Below are 14,582 nucleotides of genomic sequence, written 5' to 3'. Positions count from 1 at the left end.
TCGGCAGTGGGTCCTTCACTCACTGTCTTCCTCTTCGGCGGCTCTTCAGCAACAGCTCAATAGTTTTTTTTCCCCCGCCGCTTGGGGTGGCAAAAAAGCTGGAGCTGGCACTGCATACAGCAGAATAAGGGATGCAAGGAAACTGGTCTCAACAGCACTTTCAGCACCCATTCAGAATGATGCACAGGGCTGGCTCCAGGCACCAGCTCAGCAAGCAGGTGCTTGGGATGGCCCATGGAAAGGTCCCTCAGTCCCTCTCGGAGGGAAGGACCTGCTGCCGAATTGCCACTGAAGAAGAAAGTGGCATGGTGGAACTGCCGCCGATGGCAGCTTTTTTTTTTTTTCTTTTTTTTCCCCGCCGCTTGGGGCAGCGAAAACCTTGGAGCCGGCCTTGATGATGCACATGCATTAACTGCAAATGTAGACCAGGCCAAACAGTGTTCAGCCTCATTTCACGAAACCTGCTTGAGCAAGTCTTCAAAGTTCTCTGAAATTGGGCTGAACGCTGTGTGCCCTGGGCTATGCTGGCATTTACTCAATGTGCTGCTGAGTCAATGCTGAACCCATTGCTGACAGGTATTGTCCTCAGCTCTCCTACTGAGTCGCTCATGAGGTAGAGTGCAGAAAACAAACAAACAAGTGCTAGTAAAATAAGCACCAGTGGTGGCTGCCCTGACAGTCTGCCAAAGTACTCAAAATGAGGCTGCTTCTGGGTGCGGTGGTTGTTTTCAGTTTCTTGGTTTCACTTTTAAAATTGCTTGAGCTGGTCAGAGCAGTTGTGGAAAACAGCTAGAAGTGGCTCTTTCCCAGGTATTTTAAAGATGCTAAAGGCAGTTAATACTAGTAAAACATGTGCTGGGAAGTGACTGCCTATAAAGAAAGGATCTGAACAAAGGAAAAGTTACAGAAAGCAGTGTGGAGCAAAGAAGATTAGTCATTACACTGTGACCATTTTTCTCTTCTTCGATTTTTGGAACTGTGTTGGAACCTACAGGGTAATTCACATGGATCTAGAAATTAAGATGATGATGATGATTCCTAGGTAAAGAAATGCACAGCAGCACAAGTTTGCCATGCCTTGGTGGAGGGCTTTGTGGAATGCCCTGGAACAGCCACTGAGAAGCCAGGTTTAAAACCAAGGAGAATTGACAGTCGTTTAACAGAGAAACTGGGGAAAAAACAAAAACAAGGAAGGTGAACACAAATTCGTACCCAGGGAATTGACTGTTTCCTTGTCGTTTTCTGTCATGCCACATGCCAGATCCACGTAAGGTAAGGATACAACAAACTAGTAGGGCCAAGCCCTTGGAGCCCAAATGAGAACATTATGCCTAGCCCTTGATCCCTCAAAACGTTTAAACACTTGTGATTTTAAGCGTGTGAGTTGCCGCATTGCCCTCTGTATGGCTACTTACATGCTTAAAGTCACAGGTGCTTAAATGCACTGCTGGATTGGGGCATAAGGAGCTAGTTATCAGTAGTCCTTTATAAGCATGCAGAGAGTGTGTTTTTATTTTATTTTATTTATTTTTAAAATTTCCTTTCATATGGAAAGCACTGGAGTGTTACAAACTGTATGCGGAAAAATGATGAAATAATCTCACAGTGACTCTGCTAACTGATCTCTGTATATGAAGTAAAAATTAAGAGGGGGGAAAACTGATGCTAAGGTTGGTTGTTGTTGGAAAGGGCAAGTATAAAAAAATCACAAGTGTTCTTGGTTCAGTGCAGTGATAAATGGTTGGAAAAACTGTGTGGAACCCAAACACAAAATGCTGTTAATTCTGTAAGCTCTAATAGAGCCAGTTTTTTGGGTGCATCAAGCACGGCAGTGTCTTTCTGAATAGAAATGAAATTAAATAGTTTTTCAAATTAAGCTATTGCTATATCAGGGGGGCAGGCCACTTTATTCTTTCAGTTTCTCCTGTTCTATCATGACTGCTGCAGAAGCACTAGCCACTTGCAGCTGGCACGCCTCCAGATGGATTCTTATATAACTTGGGGGTGGAAATACGGTCAAACATTCCTACGTCGACACACATTGCATGTCTTGATGCCAGTAGTGCTCACTTTCTTATGGTGTGTAGGCCTGCTCTGTGATCTCTAGAGTGAATTTGGGCAAGTGCACAGGATGGCTTCAGCAAGGACAACCGATCAACTGGTTTTCTTTGTGAACGGCAAAAAGGTAAGGGAGAGTCCAACTTCTTATTCTCTTTGCTCTTGGATCCTGGCTGTGTTATTCATTTTATCATATTCTCTTCCACTGAAGTTTTCTAACAGAGCAGCAACAACAACCTTTAAAGTTTGGGCTGTATCATAATAGTTCTATGGATAGAAATTCCATGCTTGAATAATAAAAGTATAGCAGTAGGAGTCTACTACTGACCACCTGACCAGGATGATGACTGTGATTGTGAAATGCTCAGGGAGATTAAAGAGGCTACAAAAACAGAAAACCCAATAATAATGGGGGTTTCAACTACCCCCGTATTGACTGGGTAATGTCACAACAGGACAGGGTGCAGAGATAAAATTTCTATTCACCATTAATGACTGCTTCTTGGAGCAGCTGGTCCTGGAACCCACAAGGGGAGAGACAATTCCTGATTTATTATTAAATGGAGCACAGGATCTGGTCCAAGAGGTAAACTATAGCTGAACTGCTTGGTAATAACAACTGTATCATTAAATTTAACATCCTTGGGGTGGGGGGACGGATGGCAATGAAACCCACCCACCACAGTAACATTTAACTTCAAAAAAGGAAACTACACAAAAATGAAGACACTATTAAATGAAAATTTAACAAGAACAATATAATAGAGACTCAAACTAATTGTATAAAAAAACAGTAAGAGAACAAATAAAATGCCACAATGGCTAAACAGCAAAGTAAAAGAGATAGTTAGAGGCAAAAATACATCCTTTAAAAATTGGAAGTCAAATCCTACTGAGGAAAATAGAAGAAGCATAAACTCTGGCAAGTCAAGTGTAAACATATAATTAGGTTGGCAATAAACAAACAAACCAACCTATTTGTAAAGCAACTACCAAAATAGACAAAAACTAATAGCAAAAAATCTTTTAAGTACATCAGAAGCAGGAAGCCTCCCAAACAATCAGTAAGACAAGTGGATGGTCAAGGTGCTAAAAGCAGCACTCAAGGAATACAAGGCTGTTGTGGAGAAACTAAATGAATTCTTTCCATCGGTCTTCACTGCAGAGGATATGAGAGACATTCCCACACTTGAGCCATTCTTTTTAGGTGACAAATCTTAGGAACAGTCCCGGACTGAGGTGCAGTAGAGAGGAAGTTTTGGAACAAATTGATAAATTAAATAGTAGTAAGTCACCAGGATCAGGATGGTATTCATCCAAGACATCTGATGGACCCCAATATGAAATTTCGGAACTACTAATTGTGGTATGTAACCTATCGGCTAAATCAGCCTCTGTACAGATAAACGGAGGTTTGCTAATGTACTGCAGATTTTTTAAAAAGACTTCAGAGGTGATCCTGGCAATTGCAGGTCAGTAAGCTTAATGTCAGTACCAGGCAAAATGGTTGAAACTATAGTAAAGAACAGACTTATCAGACACATAGATGAACACGATTTTTGGGGGGAAGAGTCAACATGGTTTTTATAAAGGGAAATCATGCCTCACTAATCTATTAGAATTCATTGAGGGTGTCAACAAGCATGTGGACAAGGGTGATTCAGTAGATATAGTGTTCCTGGACTTTCAGAAAACCTTTGACAAGGTCCCAAATCAAAGGCTCTTAAGCAAAGTAAGCAGTCATAGGATAAGAGGGAAGGTCCTCTCATGGATCAGGAACTGCTTAAAAGATAGGAAACACAGGGTAGGAGTAAATGGTAAGTTTTCACAATGGAAAGAGGAAAATAGTAGGGTCCCTCAAGGATCTGTACTGGGACCAGTGCTGTTCAACATATTCATAAATGATCTGGAAAATGGGGTAAACAGTGAGGTGGCAAAGTTTACAGATGATACAAAATTACTCAAGATAGTTAAGTCCAAAGAAGACTATGAAGAGTTACAAAGGGATCTCACAAAACTGGGTGACTGGGTTACAGAATGGTAGATGAAATTCAATTATGATAAGTGCAAACTAATGCACATTGGAAAAAATAATCCTGACTATATATATGGAATGATGGGGTCTAAATTGCTCCTATCACTCAAGAAAGAGATTTTGGAGTCATTGTGGATAGTTCTCTGAAAACATCCGCTCAGTGGGCAGAAGCGATCAAAAAAGCTAACAGAATGTTAGGACTATTAGGAATGGGATATATAATAAGACAGACAATATCGTAATGCCACTACACCTCTACCCCGATATAACGCGGTCCTCGGGAGACAAAAAATCTCACCGCGTTATAGGTGAGACCGCGTTATATCAAACTTGCTTTGGCCCCCCCGTTCCTTGTTCCCAGACCGCCCCCCTCCAGAGACCCCCATCCCTAATCACCCCCAGGACCCCACCCTCTACCCAACCCCCCTATCCCCTGACTGCTCCGACCTCTATCCACCCCCACCCCCCGCCCCCTGACAGGCACTCACCAGCAACAGCGGGAAGTGGAGCAGCCCAGCCCCAGTTCGCTCCACCCTGCCAGCTCCCAGCCACGGCGCTCCGCTTCCCGCTGTCGGTGAGTGCAGAGAGGTTGGGAAAAGGATGCCCTCCCGCCACTCACCTGCAGCAGGAAGTGGAGTGACATGACCCCAGCCTGCTCCGCTTTCCTTGCCCCAGCCCCAGCTGTGTCGCTGGGGGGGGGCAGCTGGGGAAAGGTCCTGCACTCACCTGCAGTGAGAAGTGGAGCACCACGGCTGGGAGCTGGGGGAGTGGAGCTGGCTGGGGCTGGTTGGGGGAAAGGACGCCCTCCACACTCACCAGCGGCAGGAAGCGGACGACACGGCCCCAGCCCGCTCCACTCTGCCACCTCCCAGCTGTGGCGCTCCACTTCCCGCCACAGGTAAGTGCAGGGAGGTTGGGGAAAGGACGCCTCCCCATACTCACCTGTGGCGGGAAGTGGAGCGCTGCAGCTGGGAGCTGGCGGAGTGGAGCGGGCTGGGGCCGGGCTGCTCCGCTTCCGCCACTGCTGGTGAGGGCGGGAGGGGGGATCCCTTCCCCCAAGCCCCCTCCCCCGAGTGACATGGCTGGGGCCAGGGTGAGGGAAGCAGAACGGGCTGCTTTCGGCCCCCTGCTAATCCTCTGGGCCACTCTGGGACTGTGAGGTCCCCAAAAGTGCCCTTTCACAGCTCCTGCCCCCCAGACCCTGTGGGGGGAGCCCCTGAACACCCCCGAGACCCTCTGCCTTTTATCGAACCCCTCGGCCTTGGCCTGGTCCAGCACCCTTAATGCTGCTCATAGCAGCGTGTCAGAGCTTTACCGCCTTGTATGCGAACCTGCCTTATATCCGGTTGCGTTATATCAGGATAGAGGTGTATATAAATCTATGGTATGCCCACATCTTGAATACTGTGTGCAGTTCTGGTTGCCCCATCTCAGCAAAGATATATTAGAATTGGTAGAGATACAGAAAAGGGGGAACAAAAATGATTAGGAGTATGGAACAGCTTCCATATGAGGAGAGATTAGGAATACTGAGACTGTCCATCTTAGAAAAGAGATTATTAAAGGGGGCTATTTGAGAGGTCTATCAAATCATAATGATGTGGAGGAAGTGAGTAGGGAAGTGTAATTTACCCCTTTAAATAATACAAAAACTTAGGGTCAGCTGATGAAATCAATAAGCAGCAGTTTTAAAACAAACATAACGAAGCACGTCTTTAGATAATGCACAGTCAACCTGAGGAACTTGCTGTGAGGGGATGTTGTGAAAGTCGGAAGTATAACTGAGTTCAAAAGAGAATTAGATTGGAGGATAGGTCCATCAATGGCTATTATACAAGATGTTGAGGGACACAAACCTATGCTCTGGATGTCCCTAAACCTCTGGCTGCCAGAAGCTGGGACTGGGCAACAGGAGATGGATCACTCGATAATGACCCATTCTGTTTATTCCCTCTGAAGCACTGGCCATTGTTGGAATACATCACTGCACTTCAATAGCATTTCTTAGAAAGTTACTTTACCATAAAAGTAAAGAGGTGCACTAATTTTATGTAATTACTTGAAACTGTTTCAATAGCCAAAGCAGATCTGAAGAAGGCTGCTGAAGATGTATGTGTGTGTGTGTGTGTGTGTGTGTGTGTGTATAATATAGTCAAGATGACTGTGCTTCGGAGTAGGCAATAAGAAATTGAATTCAAGTCAAACATTCATCCCATCTGCATTTAAACAGCTGGAATACAGTTTACAATCAAACTGGTTTTGCACTAATAAAAATGCATACATTGCACCGATCAGATACCAATGATCACCCAAGAGGTGGCTGCCTTTCAGAGGTGGGTGGTGTGATTCCTGCACACAGTGGAAGCCTTTGAACAGTGAATTCCGGTTTTTACTCCATCCCCTCACTCTGAAGAGGTTTAACGCTAACCAGGATTGTGGTCTGCATCCTGCATAGCACTGAAACAGGTCAGGACTGCCACTCTACTGCACTCTAAATAGAATTTACCTATGTCTGTGTTCAATGTGGGGCAAACCCTGTCTCTCTTTTTATGGCCGTTGATACAATGAGACCAGTGCAGTGCTACTGCCCAGAGACTAGCATGGTGGGAAGCCATGTCGAGGTGTGCACCCCCTGTGCATTATGGAGCACAGATCTATGGAGATTTCTTGCACACTGCTCAGGAGTAGAGCAGGAGTTGGGGCTGGGCCAGAGAATTAGTACACTGATTCACTGGCCTTTCTTTTCCATGGAGAGAATGTGCTGTATGGTTTCTAGGTTCAGAGGCTGCAGTAGTGACTGTGCTGCTGTTCTGCATTCTGGGGGCAGGAGTCCTAGCATCCCAGTTTTCACCTAACAAGGCTGTGCGCTGTGGAGTTAATCAGCTTGGCCGTGCTGAGCATGAGGGCAGGATATGACCCTACCCCAACTAGAGATGGGGCTGAGCTGTGAGTTTGATTCCCAGTCTGGATTTGGATCCAAACTTCCCTAAGCTTTTGGGGATGTTTGAAGTCAAGAGCTCTGGTTTGTACCTCTTACAAAGAGTGCACTGAGCCATGACGTCTGGATCTGAGCCTACCCAACATCTGAGGAGAGTCGAGGTTTGGTGTAGAGTGTTCTGGCAGATGCCATTCTTTAGTTCTGTGGTTGGAAATAGGGGCTGATCATGAGGCTGCTTATGCAAGTGTGTCAAGACATAACACAGCAGAAGGACCGAGTCAGCAGATAAATTGGTTGGTGGCACTCCTCTTTCATTGCCTATTGGAACTGTAATTGTAAGGGGTTGCTCCTGAAATCAGTGGGGATTATTTCATTTTGCACTGTGCAGGAGTATGGGTGTGAGGTACTCAGATCCTATTTGAAGGATTGAGTACCTAAGCAGACAGACAGAATGAATATTGCGGTCCTATAATGCTACACACTGTGCAACACATAAGTAAACATTAGTTCCACCCAAAGAGTTTAAAATCCAATTCGAGACGATACAAATGAGCCTAACAAACAGTTGGAGGGAAGACCCGAGGGAGGACAAAAATAAGGGTAATAAATTCATGTCGTTACATAGATTAACAGTGTTCACAGCAGTGTCATAAGGCAGGGCCAACAAGAGGGGCCTTGTTCTGATCTCACAGTAGTTTTACCCCGGGGGACTCTATGGAATGCAGTGAAGTCACTCCTGACTTACACAGGTGTGTGGTCTGATTCAAGCCCTGGGTTTGATCCCGAGTGGTATTGAGCACCATAACTCCCATTAGGCCTGATACTCCTCCTGCTTACACAAGATTTACGTTTAGGAAACGCCATTTACTACAATGGTGTTCATGCTGCTTTACAAGGATAGGAGTAAGAGGTGAATCTAGTCTATTGACTTGAAAAGGTGGTGCGTTGAGGGTGCCCAGCGTCTTATGTATTTGCTCCAATGATGAGGAGCCGCTTCCATTCCAAGGCCCCATCTTGGCAAAGATTTAACTTTCGTGAAACTTACGCACATGCTTAAGTGCTTTGTTGAATAACTGGTGTCTAAAGGCTTTGCTGAATCAGGGCCTAAGCCCATATTTTCAGCAATTTACAACTTCCCAAATAATGGCCATTTGGTGATGAGACTTCTTGTGTTTATTCTTGGTCCACAATTGCATATTTTTAGGATAGTCTCATGAAAACCTATTTGGCCATTTGGGGTTTATTGAAGCATTAAGAAAATTGTCCAGTGGCTTATTTTTTATGCCTGGATAACTCAAAAAGAGCTTTGCTTGAAAGGGCCAGGCCGGGCACGCGCATAGACCACAGAAAGGGATGTGGATTTTGCTGTGCTTGACAATAGTGTGATTCAAAAATAGTAATTCTCAGAATGATCTGAAATAGGGAACTGCTCTTCATTACTGAAATAAACACATAATGAGGTACCATTTACTGCAGGTGAAATGGAGGCCACTAGCCACTGAAGGCCAGAATGGCAGCCATGAATACTGCCCCCAGGTTGGGAGAGGTGATTCTATGCCCCTACTCACCAGAGCAGTTCTCACACAAAGACTTGCCAGGATGCAGCCTGTTTACTTGGGTTTTGTGTGTGTGTGGCAGGGGAGGGGGGTGAATTTCACCCGTCAATATCAGCAATTGCTTAGTGGCAGTGTGGGACGGAGCTCGCTGGAATGTAGGTGCCTTTTTGATTGAATGCTTATTTAAAAAAACAAATCAAGGTTGTGAGATGCCAGCCCCTTCCTTCAGATTGTTCCAGTGAAGACTTTAGAATTAGAATCCCACAAATTCAGGAAATTCAGAGTCAGGTATGTTGGCGTATATATCCAGCTATTATAACTAGCTTTGTGTGAAAAAATAGGCCCAAGGGGCCTGATTTGCTGTGAGAATCTGAACTCTGAAATTCGGGACTTTTGTGTTATTATAACGTAACTTTGCACTACCGTAGGCTTTTAAAAATTATAAAATGAGTATGTTACAATATGAACCAACTTTGTGCATCTTACTGTTTAAATTTGGTCCCAGTGTAACCTGAAAGGCTCAGCAGCATGTTAACGAAAATCTGACTTTGCAAGTATGTTACTCTACTTTCCCAGATCATGTGCAGAAAACAGGTTGATATGCACCTTCACACTGATGCCATTACAATCTTTCCAACTTTGTCCTTGAAAGGAGCCAACATTACTGAGATATGTATGGTAATCAGGGGTGAAATTAACTTAACAGACTTACCAGTATGCAGCTGGCCGGGCTTCTGGGCAAGGGGCAGGGCCTCTGGCAGAAGGGGCGGGGCTGGGGCCAGACTCCCCCAGCCAGCCCTTTAGCACTGCCTGGCCCATGCTGCTTAGGACTCCAGTGGCAATTTAAAGGGCCAGGTGCTCTGGCTGCTGCTGGGAGCCCTGGGCCAGCTGCCCCTCCCCCCCATCAGCAACTCTGCTGGTACAGTCGGCTGTGTACCCAGGGCCACGTTCTTACTCGTGTGCCGTACCAGACCGTACCAACTTACTATCACCTTTGATGGTAATCCCCACACTTAAGATACTTTCAGGGGAATGCTGCAAATACCTCTGTGATGCCAGTCACTTGAAAAGATTATATTTGTAAAGATTTCAATAGTGATGAGTGCCAGAGTCCATTTGCTAGGCAAATTCTCTGTTTTATGGTCACAGATATAGGAGCTGTATATGTAACTGCTGCCCAACTACATTTTGCAAGAGCTAATTATAAAAATGTGGGTCTTATGGGAACAAAAACTGAAAGTACAGAAGGTGGTAAATTATCTTATCTTGAAGGGGGAAACACAAGGTTCTAAAAGCGCCCTTTGCTTCAATCAGAGTTTCAAAACAGAGAGATTATCTAAAATAAACTGTAACGATTGTACTTAGGACTCCGACATTATAAGAGTCAAGAATACATTATCACATCCTATATGTAATTTTATTAGAAATGTGCCTTGATACTCTATTAATACCGACGGAGCAAAACAAGCCCTGCAGGCCAGAAGAAAACAAATAAAGAACTTTGATTTCTGACCACAGGGAGAAGGTTCAAGTAGAACCTAGTTTTAAATCTAATAAAATAGGTAACAGTAAACAACATCATTAACAATCAAGACTGAGTTGACTGAAATATTGCAGATCAAGATTCCACACCAAAATCTGCCATTTCCAGGTTCAAGATGGTTATTAATGTAACAACTTTTAATATAACATTAAAAAATGAAGCCAGATAAACTCCATGTCAAGTCAGAATCAGTGCTGAATCTTAGGTTGTATCCCCAGATCCAACAAAAATTAAATAGCTTGTGACATCTAGCAAGTATTAAACATCTTATCTTAATAAATAACTTTCTAAGGTCAGCATTTGGGTTTAAGTGAGTATTAGTTAACTCAGTATTAGAGATGGGCATAAACCAAATCCTGATCCAGGCAATCCAGAACTTTGGATCACTTAACATTTCTTTGCTCATCTGAACCAAACCTCTGAACTTCTTGAGGGTCTCACGTCACTAGCAGAATTTGTTTACATACGTCCAAACCTATTAGAACATGGTGTTTAGACCAGGGCTTCTGCAGGAGAGATAATGGGATAAACTCCAAGATGCCAAGTGCTTTGTCCCTCCTTAGTCTATGTCTACATTATGAAGTTAAGTCTACTTAAATTATGTTGACATACAGCCTCCGCTGTAATTAAACTGCTGCTGTATGGCCACAATATGCTCCTTGTGTCAGCAGAGCACATCCACAGCAGCAGCTCCTGTGTTGACACAGAGAACAGTGCACCGTGGGTAGCTATCCCACTGTGGAACTGGCCACAAGATGTTTTGGGAAGGGATTTCACTGCCTCACGGGGGCAGGTGCAGAGTCACATGATGGTTTCTCAATCCCATTGTTCCATGGGCATCCTACTGGATTGCCAGCCGCTTTTCAACTGCCCTGGTAACCTGCAACCCCACCGTCTCTATCAGAACGCATGGCTCCTGCATTGCTGTTCAGTATTGTGCTGTGCGTTATGAACACAAGTCTATAGGAGGAGCTCTGTGGGAGGGTATATTCAGCTGAGGGATGCCTTGAAGGCGTATATTAACATGGAACCACAGTAATGTGTGGTGCCCTAGTGTGCTGAGCCTGGCATTGTTTATTTGCACCGTGCCATGAACCTTGTAATGATTGCTGCGTGTGCCTGAAAAGTAATGCATTTTAAATCACTTCTTAAAGTAGCATCCGGTAATATGACCAAACTGACATTGCTGAACACTAACACAAGAAGCCCACAGACGTGTGTGTGTGTGTGTGTGAGAGAGAGAGAGAGAGAGAGAGAGAGAGAGACAGTGTGTGTTTTGGGCAAGTGAGGCAGAAGCTGGTGCACAGACAGGCAACTCCCTGAACACCCACCCCAGCTCAGTGGAGACCAGTACACTGGCAGGGGGGAGGGGGACATCCTGACACCAGACCTTGCCTCCGTCCCCGGCTCTGCATAGCACAGCAGTCTCTTCTCCCACCACCAGCATCAGCCCACCCTGTCTGATTGCTGCTGTGGTCCTACTGCCAGGGAGAGCAGGATTCCACGTTAATGTTTTGAATCTGTGATTCCCTCCAAGTTCTCCCACAGCTTCCTCTACCCACAGACCCAGAAGATCCATCCCCTCCCCTGTAGTCCGGCAGGAGTGCAGTTTGCTGCCAGGGAGCCGTCATGCTCAGCTGGGCAGTAGCTATGTGAGCTGTCTGTGTTGAGCAATTTAAAAACTTCCTGGGGCTTTGAAAGGGGAGGGGCGCATGTCTGTGTAGCTGGCAGCAGGGCTGTGGAGTTCAAAACAGTGAGCAGAGAAGTCATGTTGGGCATTGTGGGATATTTCCTGGAACCCAGTTACGGCAACGTAAGAATGCAGTGTCTACACTGACACTGTGTGTTCCATTCTATGCATCCGAAGAAGTGAGCTTTAGCTCACGAAAGCTCATGCTAAAATAAATTTGTTAGTCTTTAAGGTGCCACAAGTGCTCCTGTTTTTTTTACACTGACACTGCGTCACTCTAACTATGTAGCAAAAAGCTCTACACCTCTCATTGAGGTGGTTTTATTTTGTCAGCCGAGCAGGAGAGTTGAATGAGTGAGTACACCTCCACTGTTTTGTTGACAAAAGCTGCCTTTTGTTGACAAAACTGTGTAATCTAGACGAGGCCTTAATCTGCTGCTAAACCTATTTCTGGGATATTCCACTTTCCTGACCTCTCTTGTGCTATATAAGCAGATCTTAAAAGTGACAGGCAGTGGGAGAAGGGACAAAGATCACTGGTGTAATGCCGCTGATGTTAATGGAGTTGCACCAGGACTGAAGTTCATCTTCAGAGTCTGTATGTCTGTCTCTTTAGGTATATAAATCTTGATTATATGTTTTACAATACTTTTCTCTTCTTTCAGGTGGTGGAAAAAAATGTGGACCCAGAAACAACTTTACTGACCTACCTACGGAGAAAATGTATCCAATGTCAGGAAGAACTGTATGGTTTCAAATGGTTATGGCATTTTATCGTTGTTAACTGTTGCTATCCAACCCTAAACAGACAGCATGTTTGGGGGTGAGAGCTGTGTGCAGGTTGGTATTATTTTGGACTGTGAGTTCATCAGCTCATCTAAGTTAAGCAGCATCAAATCTACCTAGTACTTGGAAGGGAAGCCTCCGATAGCTGCTAGTGATTCAAGATATGACAGGGAGAGAGAATCGTACAAAAAAGAGGCCCATAAAATTGAGAGAACAGTTCATTTCTAGTCACATATAAACTGCGTAGCAATTTCCCCACTGACAAATTAAGGCTGTTTCCATTTCTGTTTCAATACATCAAAGCCATCAGTGCAAAGAGATTCCCAATTTTGACTCTGTGTCCTTTTACAAGGGTGTAGTTCGCACTTACTTCAGGCTTGCTGCCACATTCTGGCAGGTGCACAGGGTTTGGAGGAGGAAGGAGGACGTTAGCCATGTGTGTTTTTGGGTGTGGGGCACCAGCCCGCTTGTGCTCAGGGAGAGCTAACAGCAGCGTTCTGTCTGGATGCAGGATGGGTGCACAAGGGAGGGGGGAAGAAAGAGAGAGGACACAGCGGCCATCTCCAGGCACTCCTGTTCATGAAGAGTCACCATTTGGTCCTTTGTTTGAGCTTGTTAATGTCTAATTCAAATAATTTAATGTTTGGGATGATGGTATTCTGTGGGGAAAGCTCCTGATTCTGTTGTTTTCTTAAAAATCCAGAGTTTATGGAAAGTCTACATGGTGAATTCTGGCTCCTTGGGGAGCTTTTCACTCACATCCTAATAAAACTGACGTGACATTGGTGGAGAAAACCCTTAGATTATGCCTTGATGGATTTCCATGAACAATCTGTGTTCTGCTATAGTAGACACATGGTTGTGCAGAGATAATCAGTTTCAGGTCAATTCCAGTGGGAACCTCAATGACATTAGTATGAAAGGGCCCAATCCTGCTCTCACTGAAGTCAATTTACAATGGACTTCAACAGTGGAGGCGCAAGCCTAAATTGATTATCTCAGCGTGGCCATATATTTACTGCAACCAAAGGCGGTTTTTCCTTGAAAATCAGTTCTGTCTTCCTCTGCAGTGCCCGATCCAGTTCACTATAAACAATTATAAGTAATTATAAATAATAATATATGATTTTGACACAGCACCTCTCATCCTAGAGGCTTGCAAAAGTTTGTCTTCTGACATTCCTCAGGTAAACCCAGATGATTTGGGGATGATATGAAAAGCCCTAATATGTTTCTGGGCTTCAGTGGGCATTTTTCTTGGGTTTGATGCTGCATGTTCTCTCTGTGCAAGAAACTCCTGTTGAGATCAATGGGATTTCAGTGCACAAAAGAGCGTATGGGACTGCGCCCTGAATTAAGACTGATAGGAGGATCCAATATACCCAGGGTGAAATTCAACCTGAGCAAGAACTGATTGGAGGGAGAAAATCACCACTAGAATAGTCTTGTAGATTCTTCCCATATCATCTTGTTGTGAGGTATAGGAGATGCTCTCCACCCCTGTGGATGAGGTAATGGGGCCAGCCCACGCACCTGGTGGATCCTCCTGTGCCTCTCTACTGGCTCTGGCTCCCAGCACCTCCTTCCTTTGGGCTCCATTAGAACTTCCCTTGTCTGTGGCTTCCCCAGAACCCTTTGCAGGAGAAGTCCCTATGGAAAAGGTAATACAGCCCCAGGAAATAAGAACTCATTTGTTTTTGTGCAGGCAGTCATGGACTTTTTTTGCATGTGTGATGTATTTGCTCATGTATATTCATCTTTCTGACATATGGGTGATGGATTTACGGAGTAGACGACCTCAATGGGACATGTGCTCAAGTACCTTGCTGAATTGAGGCCTTACTTTAATTCCTGTTGTTATCCATGAATCTCCATAGCTATTGCGCTTATAGGAGAGAACTTCTGTTTTCATCAACTCTTTTTAGTTGCATTGTTTCTACAGACTCCTGAATTTGACCATCAGAAACAAATTTTGA

At 44.7% G+C, this 14,582-nt stretch overlaps 1 protein-coding gene across 1 annotated transcript in view; it reads left to right on the top strand.

Moving 5' to 3' along the window:
• The first annotated feature begins 750 nt into the window (after positions 1–750).
• The window catches only part of XDH (xanthine dehydrogenase), a 73,445-nt gene continuing 59,613 nt past the window's right edge, over positions 751–14,582 (top strand). Inside the window, 4 exon segments of the mRNA XM_045009723.1 lie at positions 751–1,272; positions 2,088–2,105; positions 2,108–2,185; positions 12,486–12,543. Coding sequence (XP_044865658.1) covers positions 1,255–1,272; positions 2,088–2,105; positions 2,108–2,185; positions 12,486–12,543 — 172 coding nt within the window. The 5' untranslated portion in view covers positions 751–1,254.

The sequence above is a fragment of the Mauremys mutica genome, chromosome 3, assembly GCF_020497125.1.
Source record: "Mauremys mutica isolate MM-2020 ecotype Southern chromosome 3, ASM2049712v1, whole genome shotgun sequence".
Classification (NCBI taxonomy): Eukaryota; Metazoa; Chordata; order Testudines; family Geoemydidae; genus Mauremys; species Mauremys mutica.
Note: the sequence above shows the minus strand (reverse complement) of the source record. Positions and strands in the feature narration are given on the sequence as shown.